We start from the raw sequence: 21,517 nt of genomic DNA, 5'->3' as shown, positions 1-21,517 counted from the left end.
TAGCCTGTCACCTTTCTGAAGGTAATGGGGCGGGTGGGGGAGATCCAACCCATCACACACACCTGGTAACCTAGTGCCCCCAGCGCGATGAGCAGTTGGCCTGTGTCTAGGCTGGAGTTGAGTCCCCTGGCCTCAGCCAGGTGGTCTAGGCCGGTTCTCGGCATCCACACGCACTGGTCTCACCCACCTTTACCCTGCCCTTGCCAGGCCTTTCCTGCCATTACAAGTGACTGGTGACTATTCACCCCGATTCTTCCTGCTGCTGGGCAGTCCCTGCTTGTCGTCAGGGCCCAGCTCCAACATCACCTCCTCTGGGACATCTTCCCTGGCTGTGCCGCCCCCACCACAGTTAGTTTGCTAAGCTTGGGGGGCTGGAGCCCTCTGGGCAGCACCTTGGGGATTTGTCCCAGGTTTGTCTGTTCCATGGTCTGGAACTGGAAAGAGTGACCCACGCTGGCACCCAGCTCTGCCCGTGCTTCTACTGCTGCAGGCTTCTATGGGCAGCAGCCGCCCTCACATCATGCCCCAGGGCAGGGCCCTCCATGGTTCAGGGGAGTCGCACCTAGGCTCCTCCCCTCCCCTACACACTTCCTAGCAGCCAGGCCCTCTGGGTCCTCCATGTTCAGTGGGGCAGGACTCAGGAGGGCCCAGCGCAGAGGGTTCTCAGGGAGGACTCAGAACGGAGGTGTGAGAGCATCATCTGTCCAGGGTCCTCTGGGCATCCTTGGCTTCTCTTAGTTCACCACCCTGCCCCTACCTGGCCTGTCCCAGATCCTGCCACTCCCCTCCCCTCTTCCTTCCTACCTACGGTAGCCCCCCAGAGGTCTCCCTAGGCTATTCTTGTCCTCAAGACCCCATGTCTTTACCCTCTCTCCCCCAACAGCCAGCCCGCTGTTCCTCTCACACCCCAAGCTCTCCCCCACCTTGACTGGCCTCTTCTGTTCCCCAGCTGAAATGTCACTCTTCACTCCTCCAAGAGCCTTCCCAGGGAGTCCCCCCCGCCCCCAGAACTTCAGGCATGTGTAACTGTGAACTTGTCACATCTCCTTGCTAACAGTTTTCTTGTGGCAACACCAGGAGGGAAGGGACCTGTGTCTGTCCTCTTCTTAGTGTCTTCAGGATCAAAGTGTGTGCTGAGTAGGTGAATGCAGTGTGTGTGGCAGAGGGGTGAGCTCCTCCTTGAATAAGCCACCACAGTGTGATTTTTGAGCCAGTCGCTATCTCTTGGGGCCTCCTCCTGCCTCACCCCACCCGTATCTCCCCAGCTGCAGGGAATTGAGCAAACAACGCCTTGCCCCCGGAAACCGGGCAGAGGGACTCAGATGCCCTCCAAGCTCATTCACACTCTCCCTTGCTGCGTCCTAGGCATTGCTCTGTCTTCAGCCACCCACGTAGCACCTCCTCCCTACCCCACCCTGCCCAGCCCCTCCGAGGTAGGTGCCTGTGGTGGCGCCGCCATCAGCTTTCACAGCGGATCCAACCCCGGGTAGCTCACCATGGGGACTCTGAGGCCTTGGGCCCGGTTCCCACTCCTGGTGGCAGCCCACCTGCTGGCCCTGGGGATCGGGGCTGCTGTGCTTCAGGCCCTGGAGGGGCCTCCAGCGCTCCAGCTCCAGGCCAAGCTCAGGGCAGAGCTGGCTGCTTTCCAGGCGGAGTATGGGGCCTGCCTGCCACCGGGGGCGCTGGAGGAGCTGCTGGGCACTGCCCTGGAAGCCCAGGTACACGGGGTCTCCAGCCTGGGCAATGGCTCAGAGGCCAGGACCTGGGATCTGCCCTCAGCCCTGCTCTTCACTGCCAGCATCCTCACTACCACGGGTAAGGCCACCAGACGGCCCAGCAGGAGGGGTTCCTGGGGGCACTGGGGGTGTAGCCCTTCTGCCAGACCCAAAATGCCAGACTGACTAGGCCTGACGTCACAGCTGGGGCTTCCCACCCCAACACCCCAACTGGTGCCTCAACTTCAGCTGCCAGGTGGGGTGTGGCCTACTCAGCCACACCCTCTTGCCTGCCCCCCAGACCCAGGAAAGATGCCCAGACCCCGTGGCCTGAGGCCAGGTAAGGGACAGATACTGTGGGACGAATTCTTGAGTGGAGGAAAATGGAGTAGACCCAGGAGTACAGATTCGGACCACCAACTCAGGAGAGTGTGTCCAGGGGGAGGAGGCCCTGATGACATGTTAGCCATGGTGAGAGGGCACAGAGATGAGGGATTCCTGGCAGATGAAGGGATTCCTGGCAGAGGGAACAGCATGTGCAAAGGCCTGGAGAAATAAAGGAATGGGACCCACAGCCCTGGAGGTTTCTCCACCTGCCAAGTGTCTAAGTGTTTTTTTTTGTTTGTTTGTTTTGTTTTGTTTTTTTTTTTTTTTAAGATTTTATTTATTTATTCATGAGAGACACAGAGAGAGAGAGGCAGAGACACAGGCAGAGGGAGAAGCAGGCTCCATGCGGGGAGCCCAATGTGGGACTCGATCCCAGGACTCCAGGATCACGCCCTGGGCCAAAGGCAGGCGCTAAACCGCTGCGCCACCCAGGGATCCCTCTAAGTGTTTTTTTTTTTTGTTTGTTTGTTTGTTTTTTTATGATAGTCACAGAGAGAGAGAGAGAGAGAGAGAGGCAGAGACACAGGCAGAGGGAGAAGCAGGCTCCATGCACCGGGAGCCCGATGTGGGATTCGATCCCGGGTCTCCAGGATCGCGCCCCGGGCCAAAGGCAGGCGCCAAACCGCTGCGCCACCCAGGGATCCCTCTAAGTGTTTTTTGAATTAAAATCTATATTGCCAGATTCTTTTGAACAATCAGGAAACCTACTTGCACGGAGCCAGAAACCCTGCAAGGGATTCCGTATTGTCTGGAGTGGAATAGGCCTGCACTTTGGGCAGAGTGTGTCCTCTCCAGGCCAGCCCAGTCCCCACCACTCCCTCTTGTCTCACAACAGGCTCCTCAAGGCATTTGAATTTACAACCTCTGGACTAGCTGGTCCTGTTTGCCCAGCACACCCTGCTCCCCCACCTCTCCCTAACTTTGCACATGTTTTTCCAGTTTTGAATGCCTTCTCTCAGGCATGCTGGCTCTCTTGCCACCCTTCACATGAAGTGTCTCTACTGATTTTCCTGCCTGTCTCCAAATGGCAGGGCCTGAGCACACTCAGATTCCAGTGCAAGGCCTGGCACACAGGATGTCTCAGTACACCTTTGGGAAGTGATAGACTGGGTATTATTCTTCCTAGGGGATTTGGAAGTATCAAGGGCAGAGCTAAGGAATCTGAGAAAACCAAGCTTCCTCTGGGGCAGGACAGCAGTTCTCAAAACTGTCCCAAGCTACAAGAGGCCTAAGGTGACTGCTTCTTTTAATCCTTACATTTTCCAGAAAAGAGTGGCCAGAGACGCTGGTTGGTTTGTTTATTTAAGAGTAGGGGAGGTTGGGGAGGAGGATGGTGCCCAGAGAGAAAAGGAGAATCTTAAGCAGGCTCCAGGCTTTGATCTCATGACCCTGAGTTCATGACCTGAGCCAAGATTAAGAGTCAGACACTTACCTAGGAAGAGCAGTTACAGAGGTTAAAAGACTGGTTAAAGGACCCCCAGCAAATGAGGAGCAAAGCCAGCCAGAGCCCAGGTCTGAACAGTTCCCATCATCTCAGCCACCAGAGGGCAGCCTTCTGCCAGCGGCCTTGTTGGGGGAAGGAGGGGAACCACACCTGGCACCCCATGCAAGTGACCTTGCCTACCACCTCTCTCCTTTCCAGGTTATGGCAACATGGCCCCACTCTCAGCAGGTGGAAAGGCTTTCTGTGTGGTCTACGCAACCCTCGGGCTGCCAGCCTCCCTAGCACTCCTGGCCGCTCTGCGCTGCTGCCTGCTGCCCCTGCTAAGCCATCCTGGGGCCTGGGTGGCCATCCACTGGCAGCTGGCCCCAGAGACGGCTGCACTGCTGTGTGCAGCTGGATTGGGCCTGCTGGTGGCTGGGACCTTCGTGCTGCTTCCGGCACTGGTGCTGTGGGGGTTGCAGGGTGAGTGCGACCTGCTGGAGGCCATCTACTTCTGCTTCAGCTCACTCAGCACCATCGGCCTGGGGGACCTGTTGCCAGGTGGTAGCCGTGGCCTTCATCCAGTACTTTACCACCTTGGCCAGCTTGCACTTCTTGGTGAGTCCAGCTGCCACAGAGTGTGGGAGAAAGGAGAGGAGGGAAGAGGAGCCTGGACTAAAACTCCCATAAGCCACCAGGAAGGCTGAGCCTCAAGGGTGAAGGAGCACTGCCCTAGGCTGTGGAGTGGGAGTTGTAGTTGGAAGAACCCTGATGGTGGAGTTGAGAGAGTTGTGACTGGCACTAGGTACTGGTGGGGAGGGGGTCACCTGCCTGGGAGGTGGGCAAGGAGCATCACTGGCACCCCAAGAGCTGCCCTAGCAACCTCTCCTCACCAGGTTACTTGCTCCTTGGGCTCCTGGCCATGCTGCTGACTGTGGAGACCTTCTCAGAGCTGCCACAGGTCCGTGCCATGGTGAAGTTCTTTGGGTCCAGTGGCCTGCTGACTGCTGAAGACCAAGGTGGCATCCTAGGCCAGGATGAACTGGCTCTGAGCACCCTGCCACCCTCAGCAGCAGCCCCAGAACAGGCCGCAACCTGCTGACGGGTGTCAGGTGATGGAGTGGAGCTCCTCTCAAGTGGACAAGCCCCACAACGAAGCCTCCAGAGATGGGAGGGGGGATTGTAAGGACCTCAGATAATAATGTGTTTTAAAAAGGGGGTGGTGTAAGAACCCCAACTGTTTTTGTCTCTTCCTTCAAAACGGGACCCCTAGAGCGATCAACGACCCAAACCCCATCATCCTTAACCACCTACCCCCAGTCCTTTGAAAGTGAAAGCCGGGCAGAGCCCTCCTCCGCCATCTGGGAACCTCAAAGCCCGAGCAGGCCCCACTTGGGATCGCAGATAACCTCTTCGGCCTCTGCCCCACCCCCTTCCGTCTATTGAAAGCCCCCTCCTGAGAAAGGCCATTGTGGTGTAGCTTCGTCCAACTTTATTGCTCACGAAGATCAAGAATGGGGGAGGGCGGGGGCGCACGGTCCAGCGGCCATCCCAGCTCCCCCGCCCGCAGGCCCAGGGCCCTCGGCCTGGGGGGCGGTGTCGTACTTCGGGACACTCCTGGACCCTGGGACCCTGGGACCCCCCCCCCCCCGCCCCCGGCGAACACACGCACACACTCACACGAACAAATAAATACGGCCCCGGACTGCACGGCCGTCCAGCCGCTCCCATCGGTCGGGCTCGGGGGCCGCCCTGCTCCCCGCCCTGTGGGCGACGGCGGCCCCACGAGTGGAGCGCGCTGCGACCACGTGCGGTCCTCCAGGCGCCAGCCCCGGGGCGGCGACCCCGTGCTGCGCTGCGGCGAGAAGGGCTGCGGTGCGAGCCGGAGGCCTCAGCTCAGCGAACAGCGCTCGCGCCGGCTCAGCTGGCGGCTCAGCTTGCGGCGCCGCTGCTCCAGGCCGCGTTCCAGGCGCTCATCCTCCTCCAGGGCGCTGCGAGGGAACCCCATCCGGTCAGAGCCGGGGCGCTGGCCCCCTCCGCCCCCTGCCGCCGGGCCGAGCAACCCCCGGGAGCGCGCCCCAGGCCCTCCCCGCCTCCCCGCGCCGACCCTACCCCACTCACATCCGCTCCTTGTGGTCCAGGTCCCGGACCAGCTCGTCGCGCTGGTTCACCAGCGACACCAGCTCCTCCAGGAGCAGCTGCTCTCGGTGCTGCTGCGCCGCGGTTTTCAGCCAGTCTGGGAGCGGAGGGGGCTGGGAGTCAGGAGGCGCCGGCCCGGCTGGGTCCTGCTCTCGGGCCCCCTCCGGCGCCATCTCCCAGGTCCCATGTCCCACCTTCGATCGCCAGCATGGCCCGTAGCTCCCGGCTCAGCAACTCAAACCTCCGCTCCAGGTCCTGCTCCTCGATGCTGGGGTAGGGGTAGGGGGTGGGGGTAGGGGGTGGGAGTAGGGGTGGGTCAGGAAGAGGGAATGGGAGGGGGAGGGGTCTCAGGGCTCTGACCACTCCCTGGCCCCCATCCCACTCCATGACCGATTTGCCGGGAGGCCTGGGCTGAGAGCAGCGCTATACCCCGTCCCTGCTCCAAATCGTCTTCCTTCCAACTCTTCTCCAAATGCTGAATGTTTATATTGTCTCCTCCCATCCTCGCTGCTCTTTTTTTTTTTTTTTTCAATTAAGAAACAATCTTGCAGGATTGTTTGGATGAACATTATTCACAAACAGCAAGTATTAGACAAAATTATTCTGAAAATTGATCCAAAATGCAAAAGGGAAGAAAAACCACCTTCATCATGCCGGACTATAAAAAGAAGAATCACGTTTGATCCCACTTGGGAAACCAGCTCAGATCTCCCTGGGCCTCAGTTTTCCTTATTGTAAAAGAACAAGGTCAAACTGGGGCACTAAGCCCTGACCCGCCTGTACTATGTTTTTCTCTTGGGTTTTGGATTCATAAAACAGTTCCAATTTAAGAGATATGTAACTTATACTGGACTTTTGAGAAGAAAAAATAAGGGGATCCCTGGGTGGTGCAGCGGTTTCACACCTGCCTTTGGCCCAGGGCACGATCCTGGAGACCCGGGATCGAATCCCACATCAGGCTCCCGGTGCATGGAGCCTGCTTCTCCCCCTGCCTGTGTCTCTGCCTCTCTCTCTCTCTCTCTGTGACTATCATAAATAAATAAAAATTAAAAAAAAAGAAAAAATAAGATGACTGAACAATTTTTCAAAAGAATCTTTGAAGAAAGAAGAAAGCTGTGAATATTTGTAACCAATGTAGCCAAGATTCCCTATTCTGCAGGCCCTGGGTTGGGGTGGTGGACGCCTGCCCCAGGCGGGGCCTGCCTGCACTCACAGCAGCTGCAGCTGGTCCTGCCTTCTGATGAGAGCATTCTTCTTGTTGACCAGTGTGAACCACTCCTGGATCAACATCTCCTCCTGCAGCTTGTCAGCACCTGAACCAGGCCAAGAGTGTCACCAGGCCTGCCACCAACCCAGGTGGCAGGGTAAGGTGGCTGGAGAGTGGGGAAGGGGCTTGCTTCATTATGGCATCCCGGAAGCCAGTGTGCCTCTGGCAAGCTGCTTCCCTTACCCAGCTGTAAATGGGGACAGTGACCCCAGCTTTGCCCTCTCCCAGCTCCTCCCCAGAACAGGAAGTGCTGCAGGGCTAGGCAGATCTGGTACATTGTGCTGGGGAGTGGACTCCAGGCGCCTGCCCCACCTGACTCCATAAGTCTCCTCAGTTGTGTCTCCACCTCGGCTGCCCGCCCATCAATCTGTCTCTGCTCCTGTTCCAGGGCCTGCAGCTCTGCACACACATACTGACTTGTGTCCTGGAACCGTTGCTGCAAGAAACGGGGGCAAAGGACAGGGTGGACTCAGCCCGAGCTCTGCCTAGGAAATGCCACCCACCAGTTCCACCCACCTCGGCCATCCTTACCAGCCCAGCCTCTTCCCCTGGACTTGGGGGTGGCTCCTCTGATGGGAGACTCTTACCTGCAGACAGAGACCAAGCTAAGGCACCTCCAACTGACACCTGCCCTCAGGGTATCCCCAGTTCAGGATCAGCCAGAGCTGAGCTCAGTCACTACTCCAAAACTACTCACCAGGGGACTGCTGTGGGGCTGCGGTTGTGGGTGGGCCAGGGACAGAGCTGGGGTCAGGGCTCAGGGCTTCCTGTAGAGAAAGAGGCCAGTGAGGCTTGTGGGGGTTTCCCAACAGCCCCACCCTGGGGCCAGCCAGAGGCTCAGTGCACACACAGGGCAGGAGGGGCCCTCAACTCCAGGCCCTGGCCATCCCAGCTGCTTCTCCAGTCCTGCAGGCACAGAACTCCACCCCCACCTCCTTTAGGAAAAATGCCTCCTCAAGCAAAGGCCACGGCCTTCACCCTCCCTGGCTCTGTGGTCCTGGGCCAGTCCACTCCCACTCTTGGAGCCTCACAGTCCTCATTCCCTGGGCTGGGCTGATAATCCTGGCTTTATAGGGATTTTGTGAGAGTCATCAGTGAAAGGCTAAGAAGGGCCTGAGTGGGGCCTCTCCTTCCCTGTCTCACCCCTTCCTCCATGGATCTCCCTCAGGTCACCTCTGACTCCCATGACCTAGCTCTTGCATCTCCAGCATGGTCAGGGGACTACACAGTGACAGTGAGCTGACCTGACTCACCTCATCTCCAGACCTAGGCTGTCCTGAACCACCACCTCCATATCCTGTCCTAAAGGGGGCACCCTCCCACCTTATCAATTCCCATGCTAGGGACCGTAGTGCTCTTCCTAGAACACTCAGAACAGGACAGGTTGGCTGGACCTACCACTTTTAGCCTGGAAAGGCAGGGCTGGCCCCTACTGTGCATTCCCCACCGCCCCCTGCCCCGGCAACTTGCTGGGAGAGTCAGCGCTGGGGACTTAGATCTGAAGACAGCCTAGCCCCTTTGATGGCTCCTGCTCTGGCTACCCTTCTAGGTCACAGGGTGGGAAGAAGAGGTGGAACCACTCTACTGTCCACTCCACCCCACACTTCTCTGTGAGCCATCGCTGGGCAGATCCCACTCAGGTGCCATCTTCTCTGGCCTGGGCCAGTAGCAGCCTCCTCACCAGCCACTGCCCAGGCCCTGCCTGCTGACGCTCCCCTCAAGCCATAACGCAGGGATCTCCCTAAAAGCTTCACCCGATGGTGTTCCTCTCCCCCGAGCCCTCTCAGCCCCCAGTATTGTTGCCAAGGCCTGGGGCCAGCTCCAGCCTCAGCTCCTAGTACCCCACACAGCACCCAGACTCCGCCTAGCCATAGCAACAGGCTTGGGCTTTCACTTCCCCAAACAGTTTCCTCAGCCTGGGCTGGCCTCTAGCAGGGGCTGCCTCACTTCAGCAACCTCCATGACCCAGCTCAGCTCAGCCTCTTCAAGCACCCTTCGGGTTCCCACTTGGGTTTCTGTATCTCTTCCTGACCTTCATGCCTCCCAAGGCCGTGATCCCCAGGCTGCACGATGCTCCCCTCACAGCTTCCCTGGCCTTCCTCAGCACAGCTCCTACCCCAGTCAGGGCCGCTGGTGAGGTGACCCATGTCTCCCTGCCCAGAGGTCACCTCTGCAGGCAGGGTGGGGCCCAGAGCCGGCATTCAGGGCCGCTGATGAGAGCTTATTGACCACAGTTATGCATTGGACCCCGCGCATGTACATTGACTCCTTCAGTTCCCCCAACAACCCTGTGAGTCATGGTGATCACCATCCCGAATTCACAGATGAGGAAACTGGAGGTCAGAGGTGAGGCTCATACAGAACCTGGCCTTGGACCCATGGCTGTCTAATCCAAAGATTTGCTCCCAAGCTTGGCCACCAATGTACTGTTTGCCTCTGGGCCAATCACACCCACAAGGCTTCCATTTGTGTCTTTGTATGTGAGAGAAATCCCAGACTCATGTAACCTGGGGGCTGCAGGGCTCCTGAAAGGCATCTGGGGGAGAACACAGTGCCGCTTTTTTGACAGCACCCTGAGCTGGTGTCTCAAGGCCACTCCATAAGAACTTTCATGTGTTTGGCTCTCATCCTCAGGGAAAGAGCACAGAGAGGTCAAATGGCTTGCCCGGGGTCACACAGCGGGTCAATAGCACAGGACCTAGTAGAGAGCACCATTTAAGAGTTCTGTGTTCACAGGTGTTCTCAACTTCCTTTGCCTCTGTCTTCACCTCCCTAAGTCTCAATGTTCCCACCTGCAAAATGGGGTAATGGTTCCTCCCTGGAAGGGGCATTGTGGAGTCACTTAGGAGCTGATGAGGGGTCATGGAGCTGGGCCAGGCACAGAGAAGCAGGCACTCTACCCACAGAGCAGGCAGGGGCAGGGGAGTGAAGGAGAAACCCCAACCTCAGCAAAAACAGAGCTTACTCACACTGGCCCTGATGGGAATTCATTCCAATGCTTCCTCATGTCTGACCCCAATTCCCCTTTTTCTGCACCTTCATGTGTGGCCCCTCCTCCAGGAAGTCTTACTGGGCTGCAAGAGAGGCACCCTGCCCTGCTCACAGTGTTGTGTCAGCCCTATCCCAGCTTCTGGTGCCCGACTTTGTCCCATCCAGGATTCTGGGAATTGCCAAGGGCGCAGCAGGGCCTGACCTCCTCCCACCACAGGCATAGGGCATGGGGGATGGGACTGGCCAACATGGAGGAGTCCCAGGGTGCCTGGGTGGGTCAGTCAGTTGATCTTGGTTTCCGCTCAAGTGCTGGTCTCGAGGTCATGGGATTGAGTCCTTCAGCGGGTTCAGCACTCAGCTGGGAGTCTGCGTGAGATCCTCTCTCCTTCTGTCCCTCCTCCCACTTCTCTCAAATAAATAAATCTTTACGTGGGCGGGCGGGGGGGGGGGAAGGAGTCCTCTCCAGGCCTGTGGGTCAAAAACCTCCTGTGGGACAAGGGCTAGAGAGTGGCCTGGCTTGGAAGGACCAGACACTGGGACTTGGGCAGAGAAGGGTGTGGGATGGAGCCTTCCCTCTTAAGATTTGCTGAGCCACTGACACACATGAACAAGGCTGCGGTCATGGCCACAGCCATGGACGGCTGTGTCCCCCTGACCCCAGCCTATCACATCTCCTATGGGTGCCCCAGGTAGCCCTCCCTGTCTCCCATTCACAATGCGGTGCCTCTGACTCTGTTCTCAATGCTTCAGTTCTATAAGCCAGCCTCACCACCACTGCCGCCTGCTGACATTCTGGGAGGGGAGTGGCAGGCAGACCCCAAAACGAAACCTGAGCCTTCCTGCTAACACACTTTTACTTCAGCAGGTCCCTCCACATGAGAACTACCCCCTCCCAGTTTTCACCTGGAGAGCTTGCCCACCTTATCAGCCTCGCTCACATGGTGGCCGCTTCCAGAAAGACCTTCCCCATTTATTCTCGCTTTTTTAAAGCTTTTATTTATTTATTCATGAGAGACACACACAGAGAGAAAGGCACAGACACAGGCAGAGGCAGAGGGAGAAGCAGGCTCCATGCAGGGAGCCCGACACAGGACTTGATCCCAGGTCTCCAGGATCACACCCTGGGTTGAAGGCGGTGCCAAACCACGGAGCCACCCGGGCTGCCCAATTCTCGCCTTTCTTTAGCACTCAGGGGTCATCCCTGGGCAGCTGAAGGCTTGGAGTGGCCTGACAGAGCTGCCCCTGTTGTCCCAGGCAGGACGGGTACAGTGAGTGGAAGGAGCCCCAGCTCGGAGGCTACTTCAGTGGCTCTGAGTCCTTGAGCAAATCCGTACCTTCTCTAGGACCATCTCCCCTTCAGTGCAGTGATCATGTGACACCCAGGGAGACCCTGACCTGAGACCTGCAGGGGCTGGGGTGAGGGACACGGGCACCCGGTAGGGTCTACCATCCCCAACCTCCCATTATTAGAGAAGAATGGGTTTCCAGGATCTTGAGTTAAGGATCCAAGTCAGAGATACTTGGGGTTGGGAGGCCCTGGATGGTCCCCTGGAGCACAGAAGCTCTGTCCCAACTTACAGAACAAATAGTGGCTGCTGGTCGACCCCTGCAGGGAAAGAAACACCCCAACCCACTTTACAGTCTATAAAGAGCAGTGCACTGAGTGCTGAAAACCTAGAGCCTTCTAGGAACTACCCACTACCATGATTCTACTCTACCTGGATGTCAAGCATTAAAAACCATTAGTATAGGGATCCCTGGGTGGCGCAGCAGTTTGGCGCCTGCCTTTGGCCCAGGGCACGTTCCTGGAGACCCGGGATCGAATCCCACATCAGGCTCCTGGTGCATGGAGCCTGCTTCTCCCTCTGCCTATGTCTCTGCCTCTCTCTCTCTCTCTCTCTCTCTCTCCGTAACTATCATAAATAAATAAAAAATTTAAAAAAAATCTTAAAAAAAAAAAAAAAAAACATTAGTATATATGGGCAGCCCGGGTGGCTCAGCAGTTTGGCGCCGCCTTCGTACTGGAGACCCGGGATGGAGCCCACATTGGGCTCCCCGCATGGAGCCTGCTTCTCCCTCTGCCTGTGTCTCTGCCTCTCCGTGTGTGTCTCTCATGAATAAATATATAAAATCTTAAAAAGCAAAACACATTAGCATATGTCCCAAGGTTGGCAGCAAAGGTGGAGACCCTGCCCAGGCCGCTGCTCGTCCCCCAGGGGGCCTCGGCTTGCATGTGTCCCCAGAGCGGGAGCTCACTACCTTGCCAGGGTACTCTTCCGTGGCACCATGGTCCCTCCACTCAGAAAGCACTCCGCGGGGTCCAGCTGAGCCCTGCTGCCCGGCAGCGGCCACCCCTGGGCCAGCTCCGCCCTTGGGGCTTCTCTGCCCAGCTCCCCCCTATGCCGCAGGAGGGCACTCACTGCCGCCGGGGCTCCGGTCGCTCCGCTGGCTCCAGCCGCTCCCGAGTCCGGGTCCTCGGCCGAGAAAGAGTTGCTGTTCCGCAGCCGCGAGCGCCTCTTCCTGAGGAGGTCGGCGTCGCGCACGTGGGAGAAGGAGCCGTGGGCGCGGGGCGGGGGCACCGGCCCGGCCTCCCCGTTGACCGACGGCCGCCGCTGCCTCGCGCCGCCCCCCGCGCCCGGGGCCCCGGACCCGTTCACCAGCCCTTGGGCCGGGGGCGCGGATGGCCGGGCCCCGGGGCCGTCGCCAGGGGCCTCCGCGGAGCGCGCTTCCAGGGCGGGCTCGGCGCCGCCGTCCTCGGAGGTGGCCTCGGGAGCCGCGCGGTCAGCGCGGTTCTCGGGCTCCTTGGGCTCCGCCGGCGCCTCGGGCCGGTGCTCCCGCAGCCGCCGCGCCAGGCCCCCGGTGTCCAGGCTGTCGGCCGGGCCGGGCCGGGCGCTGGCCACACAGTACGTGCCAGCGCCGCCGCCGCCCTCCAGCTGCACCAGCTGCAACTCCTGCCCCGTGCAGAAGGCGCGGATCTGGCACAGGTACGTCATGACGATGAGCTTGTCGGGCACCGACAGCAGCACCATGTCCGCCGGCTCCAGCAGCCGCGACACGCCCAGGGCCGCGAAGCCATCGAAGGCCTAGGGACCGAGCGCTGATGAGCGGCGGCGGGCGGTACCCAGGGACGCCGCGGCCCCCGCCCCGCCCTCGGCCGCCGCAGGCGGAGTCCCGCGACTCTCAGGCGGGGGTTTGCCCAGCGAGCCTTCACCCTTCTGCTGGGGAGATCCAGCAACAGGGCCCGCCCTCCCGCCACCCAGCAACTGCACACCAAAGGGTGGTTTTGGAAAAACCATCTGGTGGAAATATGCTTTAAAACAAAACTAACCAAACTAAGGAAAACGAACAATGTAAAGACCAAGAGAGTAAAAAGTGGCAGAACTTCTAAAGTCCGCTCTGGGGGCCCTGCAGCCCATAGATTCCTCTCCCAAAGACCGGCCGACTCTAAATCTGGGATCTAGGGCCTAGCTCGGGAACCTTTCCCTCCAGGCCTTGGTCCTGTCCCATCTCACCTGCTTGTTGTTCTGTTTGATGTTGAGCGGATCCAGGGAGGCGTAGTCACTGCAGGGAGAGGGCTGGTCGGAGGCTGGAATCACACTGCCCTCCCAGGAGACTCCCTCCTTCATTCCCACCCCCTCTGGCAGCTCACATCTTGTCTGGGTGGAATCGGTGCAGGATGGCACAGAATGCCAAGCCGTTGCGCCAAGACGTAGTAAAGTTGGTGACTCGGACACCACGGTAACCAGCAGTGACTTCCTGGCACCACTCCAGCAGGGATTGACTGGAGCTGACCTGGGCAGGTGGTGCCTAGAGACACAAGGATGCACTCAGGGAATGTGAACACAGGACTGTGCCCTCTGCCCCTTGGACACAAAATAGCTCCAGCTCTGGGTTTACAGGGGTCACCAGAGACCACTGGCCAGAGCCCTGGGACCAGGCAAAGGGTTTCCAGGTCTGTGGTTATCTACCAAGGTCACCTAAAAGGCCAGTGGCCCCAGGCAAGATCAGAGGTAACCAGCAGCCACACCTAAAAGTCAGCCCAGAAAATCAGGGGGGGTGTCTGGCTCCATGCAGCCCAGGGAAGACAAGATGGGGGAGCCAGGGCATCCTGAGAGAGGAGAGGGTGAGGGGGGCTCCTTGTAGCTGAGCCCCGGTCCTACCACACCCCAGTTGACCAGGTGGGTCCATGCAGAGCCGCCGTTAGCTCAGCCCCAGGTTAGCGGGAAGCAGCAGACTGGGCCCTCGGCGGCCCCCATCCCTACCTGGCTGCCCAGCAGCCTCCCGTCCTCTTCAGGCTCCTCTGGGGAAGAGGCCCCTGAGGGCTTGCGCACCCCAGCCCCCGCCCTACTGGCCACCTGTGCCTCAGTCAGGCTGGCCTCTGGGAGGTTTAACTCAGCGTCTTTTCCCTTCTCAGTTCCTGAGACCCCAGTTTCTGCATCCTGGGGCTCCAAAATACTTAATTCGTTCTCGGGAGGCCCTAAACCCTCCATCTCTGCTTCCTGGGCCCCCAAAACCCCAGATCTGGCCTCTGAAACCCCCCAAACCCCAGCTTCCACCTCCTGGACCCTCAAAACTGTAGTCTCTGCCTCTGACTCTACCCCCTGGGGCACTACAACTCCATGCTTAGTGATGGAGTCCTGTAGAGCCTCATATTTGAGGGTCTCCCAGAGCCCAGGCTCTGCCTCCTGGGCCCCCAAAGTCTCTGCCTTCACTTTCTCAGTCACTAAAACTGTAGTTTCTGTCTGTTGAGTCCACAGTCCCTCCATCTCTGCCATTCCAACCTCTGGTCTCAAAACCCTTGAATCAGCCACCTCTGTCTCCTGGGCTCCTGCTACTTCATTCTCTATCCTTGGGACCCCTGCACCCCCAGCTGCTACCTCCTGGGTCCCCAGTATCTCAGCTGCTGCTGTCCTGGTCTCAAACCATGGAACCTCTGAACCGCCTATCTCTGCTTCCTGGGTCCCTGCCATCTTGTATTTTATCCCTGAGCCCCTTACTTTTGTCTCTTGGGTCCCCAATATCTCAGCCTCTGCCCTCCCAGCCTCGATCTCTGGCATGCTGGCACCTCCCACCTCTGCCTCCTGAGCCCCCCATATTTCAGATTCTGCTGCCTCAGCCTCTGTCCCCAGCATCCCTGAACCACCAGCTGTCTCCTGGGTCCCCAATATCTCAGTCTCTGCCATTCTAGTCTTTGTCCCCAGAAATCCTGAATCCCCAGCCTCTGTTTTCTGGGTCCCCAGTTCCTCAGACTCTGCCATTCCAGCAGCCTCTGACTCCAGGACCCCCAACCCCATGCTCTCCGTCTCCTGGGCCTCCAGGGCCTCAGCCTTTGCTGTCCCAGCCTCTATCTCCAGGAATCCTGATCTCCCCACTTCTGTCTCCTGGGTCCCCAGTACCTCGGACTCTGCCACCCCAGTCTCTGTTCCCAGGATTCTCGAATCCCCAGCCTCTGCCTCCCAGAACTCCAGATCTCTAGACATCACCCCTTGGTCAGCTGCTGGTGGGGCCCCCTTGTACCTGCTCACCTGGGGCCTGACATCCGCTGCTCCAACAGAGGGACCCTGCTCCGGGCCTGTCCCCCCAATACCAGGGCCTCTCACCTCTGTACCCTCTCTCTCGTGTCCTGCAGCAGCCTTGTCACCTTTGAGGTCACCAAGATGCCTGGTGTGCCCTACAGGCTCTGCTGCAGGTGTGCTCAGGATTGTAGGAGCCTCATCCCCAGTCCTGACCCCTGTCCTCCCTTGAGAGCCCCTTGGTGGAGCCTCGGGAGTCTCCTTGAATCTTGTCTCAGACATCACCCCTATAGCCTCTGGTCCCTTAGTGTCCACATGTCTCACCTTTGACCTCTGCTCAGCATCCACTTGACTCACTTCTAAACTCTCTTCAGCCTTCCCAGCTCTGATGTCTAATCTCTTAGTGTTCACCTCTGTGACTTCTGACTCATGCTCTGTGTCCACCCCTCTAGCCCCTGGCCTGTCCCCAGGGCTCCCCTCTTCAACCTTGTTTTTCTGCCCTACCAGAGAGTCTCTGGAGCCTTCATCCTCAATGCCTGGGCCCAGCCTGGCTCCCTGAGCCTCTGTCCCTTCCTGAGGGCTTTCCTGGACTTGGATCTCCCCAGAAGAACCCACTCCTGCTAGGGGGGCCCCTGAGGCTTTGGAAGCCTCATCTTCCCCTTGGGGGCCTGGGGGCCAGGGGGCATCAGAGCCTTTCCGGAACCGAGGGGCTGGAGTAGGGGCCACATCCTGGCGTGGCTGTCTTGAGGACCTGAGGAGAGAGCAGGAGGAAGCATTGGGGAACCCACTTGGCTGCCTACTGTCAGCCCCATCCCCACCCTTCAGGTTGCTAGGGCACTGGAAAGACAGGTTGGTAGGGGGAATGCAGCTTTCTAACAGTAGAGCAGGGGATGGAAGTGGGGCTCATTCCAAAGCTCACCTCTCCTCTGGTGGGGTTCCCAGGGGCCTTGGGGCCTTGAGCCCCACCTGGCCCCCTGCTACAGTAGCTGGTTCTGGCCCCTGGCCCCGGGAGGCCCTGGCTGGGGGCGCAGGGGCACTCACAGGGGTGGGACTGGTATCCTCCGCACTAGAAGGGCTGGCAGCTGGGGAGGAAGGAAGGGAGGGGCGCTGAGGCCTGGGCCCCAGACTGGAGGTCCATTCCCTCCCCAACCCCAACCCCAGCCTGGGCCTCACCTGCCTGCCGGGACTGTACCCGGCCCTCCTCGTCCTCCTCACAAAGTGTCTTCAGCTCTCGAGAGGGATCTGGGGTGGGGATGGGGGGCAGGTCAGCCCAGGGGAGGACCCCACAGGTCTGACGGCTTCCCCCCAACCAGAGTTTTGGGCCTACCTGGGAAACGCCCCAGCCTCAGGGCACTGCCCCGACCTGCGAGAAGAGACAGGCCCTCGGATGCAGACAGAAAGAGAGAGAGAGAGAGAACCACAAGGACAGACAGAAACAAAGCCTTAACAAGCAAAAAGGAGGGATGAGAAAGCTAGTGGCTCAGTACCAGGGTGGGTGGTGAGGCCTGGAGAGAGTAGACTGCATCTCCCCACTGTGCTTTTGGCCCAGCCAGTTCAGGGCAGGTACTGACCCAGTCAGGCACCCACTCAGGGCTGAGGACAGGGCCTGTGGGACTCAGCTAAGGACCCAGGCCGCCATGGGACTAGGAGCCAAGTTTGGATAGTCAGAGCTGCTGGGCAGGTTGGGACTGCCTGGGCAGGTGAGCCCCCCGACTGGGCATGCGCAAGCACCACCCCGTCCCCCCCACTGCACAGCCAGCAGCTCCTGGCCTGGCTTATCCCCAGCATTCCCTACGTCCTGGTGATCTCATCCATGGCAGGCTGTGAGCCCACCTGGCTGGGGGACATGAGACCGTGTCTCAGGGGCCCCTGGGCCATTAGCCTCCTCCTCGTCACTCTCAGCAAAGTCATCCAGGTTGCCCACATCGCTAGGCTTCACGCTCATGAGGCTCGCAAGACTCTGCATGTCATCGTCCCTGGGGGGTCAGAGGTCAGGGTTGAGGGCTGAGGTCAGAGGTTCCAGACTCAGGCCAAGGAAGGAGGATGGGCACTCACGTGGCACGGCCCTCCCGCAGCAGTACCCCCGAGAGAGTGAGGCTCAGCTCAGCTTGTACCACCTTCACGGACTTGGGCTTTAGCCGCAGCCGCAGGGGTGCTCGGGCAGGCACGGGCCCCGCGTAGTGGGCCAGGTCCACCTCAGCAGTGGCCAGCACCTTCCGTTGTCCCTTAGATTCCTGTGAGCCAGGAAAAGAGGCGGGCGGGGAAGGATAGTCAGTGCTGCCCCAGAGTCCCCAAGAGCCCAGGTCCCAGCCTGCCTGGCCACTCACATTCTCGATAACAAATGTCCACTCCTTGGCCTCGTACTGGTCCACGTGAGGGTCCTAGGAAACGAGGGCACCAGTGAGTACAAGGGCTCTGGGGTGAGAGCAGTGTGGGGAGAAGGGCCAGCTGTCTCTCACTGTGTGTGGCAAGTATGTGTGCATGCCACCCCCTCCGAGGAGACCTCTTGGGCCACCCCTACCCCATCTTGGTTCTCCATCTCACCCCTCTGTTCTATCCTATTTGGATGGATAACTCAATGGGGATCCCCCGGGGCTGCCTGGGTGGTAATCGTCCCCCCACCCCTGCATTCCCACCTATGCAGAAGGGCTAGAGACTCACCCTGTAGAGAGTCACAGAGATGTCCACATTCTCTGGCACCATCCACACCACGGTGCCCCGGTATGGGTTCTGGATGCCTGGCTGCCAGCTGTGGGCCTGCAGGGAGTGGTGGAAGGCCTCCCCTGACTCTTAACTCTCCCCTCACCACCTGCCCTTAGCTCCAGACTTGATCTCATCTTTCTCTCCCTTCTATGGATTCTAATCCAAACCTGAACCTGACTCTACTCCCCCATCAGTTCTCATGTACCCACTTTCCCCACACCCTCTGTTAGCCTCACCCACAACCCACAACCTGGACCCCTTTCCAGTTGACAACCTCCCCCACCTTGGAGCAGATGCGTCGATTCCGCCGGGTCCACACCACCACCAGCTTATCCGGTTGCCTGGGAGTTGGGAGAGGGGGTCTTCTCAGTCAGGCCCACCCACCCAGCCTCTCCATATCCTCCAGGGTCTTCCTTCTGCCCACATCCCCCTCCCCCAGGAGAGGGCCCCCCGCACAGCCCCTTATCTGGAGCCACCAGGAGCAGGGTGGGGCTGTGGAGGCAGGGTGGGGCCCAGGGCAGAAGGGCAAAGGCTCCAGTGGGTCGGCAGGGATTACGAAGACTGACAATGAGAGACACGGAGACATACAGAGAGACCAGCACACACAGAGAGAACCACATGCACACAGCAAGGACCCTCCAAGAGACACACTGACTCAGAGAGACAGACATGGAGTAAAACAAACCCATTTGCTCACAAATATTTGGGCAGTGTGGACTGTAAACCCAGCCCAGTTTAGAGGCAGAGCAGGGCAAAGGAGAAGCAAGACCTTCTCAGGCTGAGGACAACAGAGGTTGGGGAAGAGTGCCAATCGAGAAGGGAAATAAATTAACCAGCTGACTTTAGGGAGATAGGAGAGAGCCACTGGGGTCTCCTTGAGGTTGGGGTGTCTGAGCAGAGGCTCAGGGGAGGGATGGGCTATGTGAGTTGTCTAGAGAAGGAAGGCTCAGGAAGAAGGAATGGTAAGCACAGAGGTCTGAGATTGTGGGGAGATTCAGGGTTAGAGTGAGAGTCAGAGGTTGGGAGGTGGTCAGGGAGGCAGAGCATCAGCTTGTCATTAGACAGCCACCCAGGGCCTTCTATGTCCAGCCCTCTGCTGAGCCCAGGGGCCCTGAGAGTCAGCCATGCTCCCCACCTCTCAAGCCCCGAGCCCGGGACTCTAGCTTTGCAGGGCCCCTGATTCCCACAGGGGGCATCAAGGAAGACTTCCAGAGGGTGACCTCCAAGCTGAACTGCATATGCCAGGGCAGACTCAGAGGACAGGCAGAGATGTGAAGAGAGCAAAGAGTTGCCTGAGCAGGCCCGGCCCCACAGAGCTAATGTGTGGCTGGGCCTGGGAGGGAGAAGGTTGTTTTGGGTTAGAAGGTCCAGCTCCTGCTCAGGAGGGTGGAGATGGTTGAGGGGACCATGAAGCCGAGGACAATGCAGGAGCCCTTCTTGCCTGCACCCAGCCCCATGCCAGGACACTTAGGTACACCCACCCCCCTGCCCCTCTGCAGGCTGAGCCAGGATAATTGGCTCTGCTGTCAACCCCTGAGAATGCTGAGGCCCAGAGAAGTTGGGAGCCAGGGTAGGTCACAAAGCCGAGCCCAGAGCTCTCTGGCCTATAGCCAAGCTCCCCTCCCGAACCCTAAATTGCAGACAATGCAAACTGCAAACTTCCCAGAAAGGGGAAGCAGACAGGGGGTGCCTAGAGAGGGCGGGGCCTGGCTAGGCAGCCTGACTCAGGCTGGGCACGCCTTCCTGGGGAGCCAAGACCTGGGCAGGGGCAGCTTCCTAGCATGGGCTCCTGGCTAGGAAGCCCAGGAAGCCCTGCCCACCCCCGTGACTCAGATGCATTGATACTGCCCGCACCCCAGGCCTGCTCTCTGGGACCAAGCCCAGCGTCCCCTTGGCCTCACCCAGGATGCTGGGGCAGAAGGCAGAAGCCAGAGACCAGAGTTAAAGTCCTAGCTCTGTGCTGTGCTACTTTAGCTCTTGTCTTCTCTGGGCCGCACCAAATGGAGTGAATGGCTTTCTGGCTGGCCCAGTGAAAACCAGGGACATGGCTGCTGCCCAAGGGACCCTAGCCTCCTGCTCACTACCCCCCTCCCTTTGGACCCCATGATCCCTTCCTGCCCCAGCAGCTCTTCCTCTTGGGAACCTAAATTTAGCCCCGCCTGACGGGTGAGGCCCCCACAGCTGTGCCCTAATCCAGCCAAGGGAAGCCGACACCAGTGAACACGTATATTTAGGGTGTGACGCAGGGGTCCGGGCAGCTGCGGGTGGGAGCATGTGGACAAGATGCCTCTGGGCCCTTAGGCAGTCCAGGCCAGGTCCTGTACTCTTCTCACAAATCTCCCCGCACCAGGCCACCTCACCAGCCCCAAGACCTCTCCTTCCCGACTCACAACCTTCTAGGCCTGCAGGCCCCTTTAAGCCATCCCTGCCTCCCTCCTCATCCGTCTTGATGCTCAGTTTCCCCTTTTAAGGACATAGTGGAAACATATCCAGCCTCCCAGCACCCACTCAGCTGAAGTGGGTGTGTGGGTTCCTTTGGCTCAACAAGTGGGTGGGGGAGGCAACATCCTTGTTCTGGGCTGTACCGCAGTCCATGAAGGTTTCAGCCACAGCCTGGCCACCAACAGACCTCAAAATTTGCTACCTTTTCTGATGTTATCCCGAACCATCCCTCTAGTCAAAAAAAAAAAATGAGGCCTCCCTTCCCCCAGTGCTGCATGCAGCTGAGGAAGGTGTGAGCACAGACAGATTCTCAGGCCTGCAAGTTCTGACCTCAACACCCCAAAAGCTACCCACAGCCCCAACTCCGGGGGTCCCACAAGCTGCAAGGGCACTTTTGAGTCTCTGTGTCTGGGACACCAGAGCCCAAGGTGGGGGCGAGGGGCCTAGTTGGCCAGGGGGCTGGGGAAAGGTTCTCTCTGGCTCCCAGCAGCGCCACGGGGTCCCAGCCGAGTACCCCAGGCCTCCCAGCCACTCACCATTTCTTGGTGCACTCCACCACCAGCTCGTGGTAACAGGCCACAAACTGGAACTTGGCGGCCCGCTTGCCCACGCGCTGCAGGCGCTTCCACACCGAGGTCATGGCCCCCGCCGCCGGGCTGCTGGCTCTTCAGACTCGGGGCTTCCGCTGGCCCGCGACCGCCGGCCCGGCCTGGGTCCCCATGGCCTCCCGGGCTGCTATCCGCGCCGCCCGCCCCGTCCGTCGCAGATGTCCGAGGCTCGGACCCGGGGCCGATCTCCCCGCTGCGGCCGCTGGGGCCCGCCGGGGGCTCTGGCTGAGTCGGCCGCCCGATCGTCCGGGGCGCGTCGGGTCGCGGGAGCGCTGAGCGGCCCGCGCGCCGTTTCCTGGAGCCGCACCCCCCGTCGGGAGGCGGGCGGG

The 21,517-nt window shown here is 59.4% G+C and overlaps 2 protein-coding genes across 10 annotated transcripts; one reads left to right on the top strand and one right to left on the bottom strand.

Annotated features, from left to right (window-relative positions):
- The first annotated feature begins 150 nt into the window (after positions 1-150).
- Positions 151-4,756, top strand: KCNK7 (potassium two pore domain channel subfamily K member 7). Its single transcript, XM_077862421.1, has 3 exons — positions 151-1,815; positions 3,745-4,143; positions 4,422-4,756. The coding sequence occupies exons 1-3, from the start codon at positions 1,497-1,499 to the stop codon at positions 4,625-4,627; spliced, it is 924 nt and encodes a 307-aa protein (XP_077718547.1). The 5' UTR covers positions 151-1,496; the 3' UTR covers positions 4,628-4,756.
- EHBP1L1 (EH domain binding protein 1 like 1) lies at positions 3,387-21,481 on the bottom strand. Of its 9 annotated transcripts, XR_013359749.1 has the most exons (22): positions 21,117-21,479; positions 18,422-18,479; positions 18,097-18,192; positions 17,763-17,816; positions 17,491-17,669; positions 17,269-17,411; positions 16,763-16,798; positions 16,609-16,677; positions 16,355-16,517; positions 14,185-16,186; positions 13,572-13,729; positions 13,435-13,483; positions 12,343-13,005; positions 7,629-7,698; positions 7,463-7,518; positions 7,244-7,367; positions 6,878-6,977; positions 5,859-5,932; positions 5,647-5,761; positions 5,206-5,516; positions 4,419-4,552; positions 3,387-4,153 (listed from the first exon to the last, which is right to left on the bottom strand). XR_013359749.1 is itself a non-coding variant. In XM_077862415.1 (20 exons), the coding sequence occupies exons 1-20, from the start codon at positions 21,218-21,220 to the stop codon at positions 5,417-5,419; spliced, it is 3,150 nt and encodes a 1,049-aa protein (XP_077718541.1). In that variant the 5' UTR covers positions 21,221-21,480; the 3' UTR covers positions 5,001-5,416. The 9 variants fall into 9 exon arrangements, 8 of the variants coding, with proteins under 8 accessions (XP_077718541.1, XP_077718542.1, XP_077718538.1 ...); XM_077862415.1 differs by lacking the exons at positions 3,387-4,153; positions 4,419-4,552 and having other exon boundaries at positions 5,001-5,516; positions 15,448-16,186; positions 21,117-21,480; XM_077862416.1 differs by lacking the exons at positions 3,387-4,153; positions 4,419-4,552 and having other exon boundaries at positions 5,001-5,516; positions 15,940-16,186; positions 21,117-21,480.
- Positions 21,482-21,517: the final 36 nt, after the last annotated feature.

This window comes from Canis aureus, chromosome 21, assembly GCF_053574225.1.
Source record: "Canis aureus isolate CA01 chromosome 21, VMU_Caureus_v.1.0, whole genome shotgun sequence".
In the NCBI taxonomy this organism is placed as follows: domain Eukaryota; kingdom Metazoa; phylum Chordata; class Mammalia; order Carnivora; family Canidae; genus Canis; species Canis aureus.
This window is presented reverse-complemented; position numbering and strand designations above follow the sequence as displayed.

Coding starts and splice junctions, on each gene's coding strand:
- KCNK7 (XM_077862421.1), top strand. CDS start 1,497: ATGGGGACTCTGAGGCCTTGGGCCCGGTTCCCACTCCTGGTGGCAGCC. Junction 1,816..3,744: donor CAGCATCCTCACTACCACGG/GTAAGGCCACCA, acceptor TCTCCTTTCCAG/GTTATGGCAACATGGCCCCA. Junction 4,144..4,421: donor TGGCCAGCTTGCACTTCTTG/GTGAGTCCAGCT, acceptor TCTCCTCACCAG/GTTACTTGCTCCTTGGGCTC.
- EHBP1L1 (XM_077862412.1), bottom strand. CDS start 21,220: ATGACCTCGGTGTGGAAGCGCCTGCAGCGCGTGGGCAAGCGGGCCGCC. Junction 16,678..16,762: donor GAGGCTGGGGCGTTTCCCAG/GTAGGCCCAAAA, acceptor TCCCCACCCCAG/ATCCCTCTCGAGAGCTGAAG. Junction 13,484..13,571: donor CGATTCCACCCAGACAAGAT/GTGAGCTGCCAG, acceptor CTCTCCCTGCAG/TGACTACGCCTCCCTGGATC.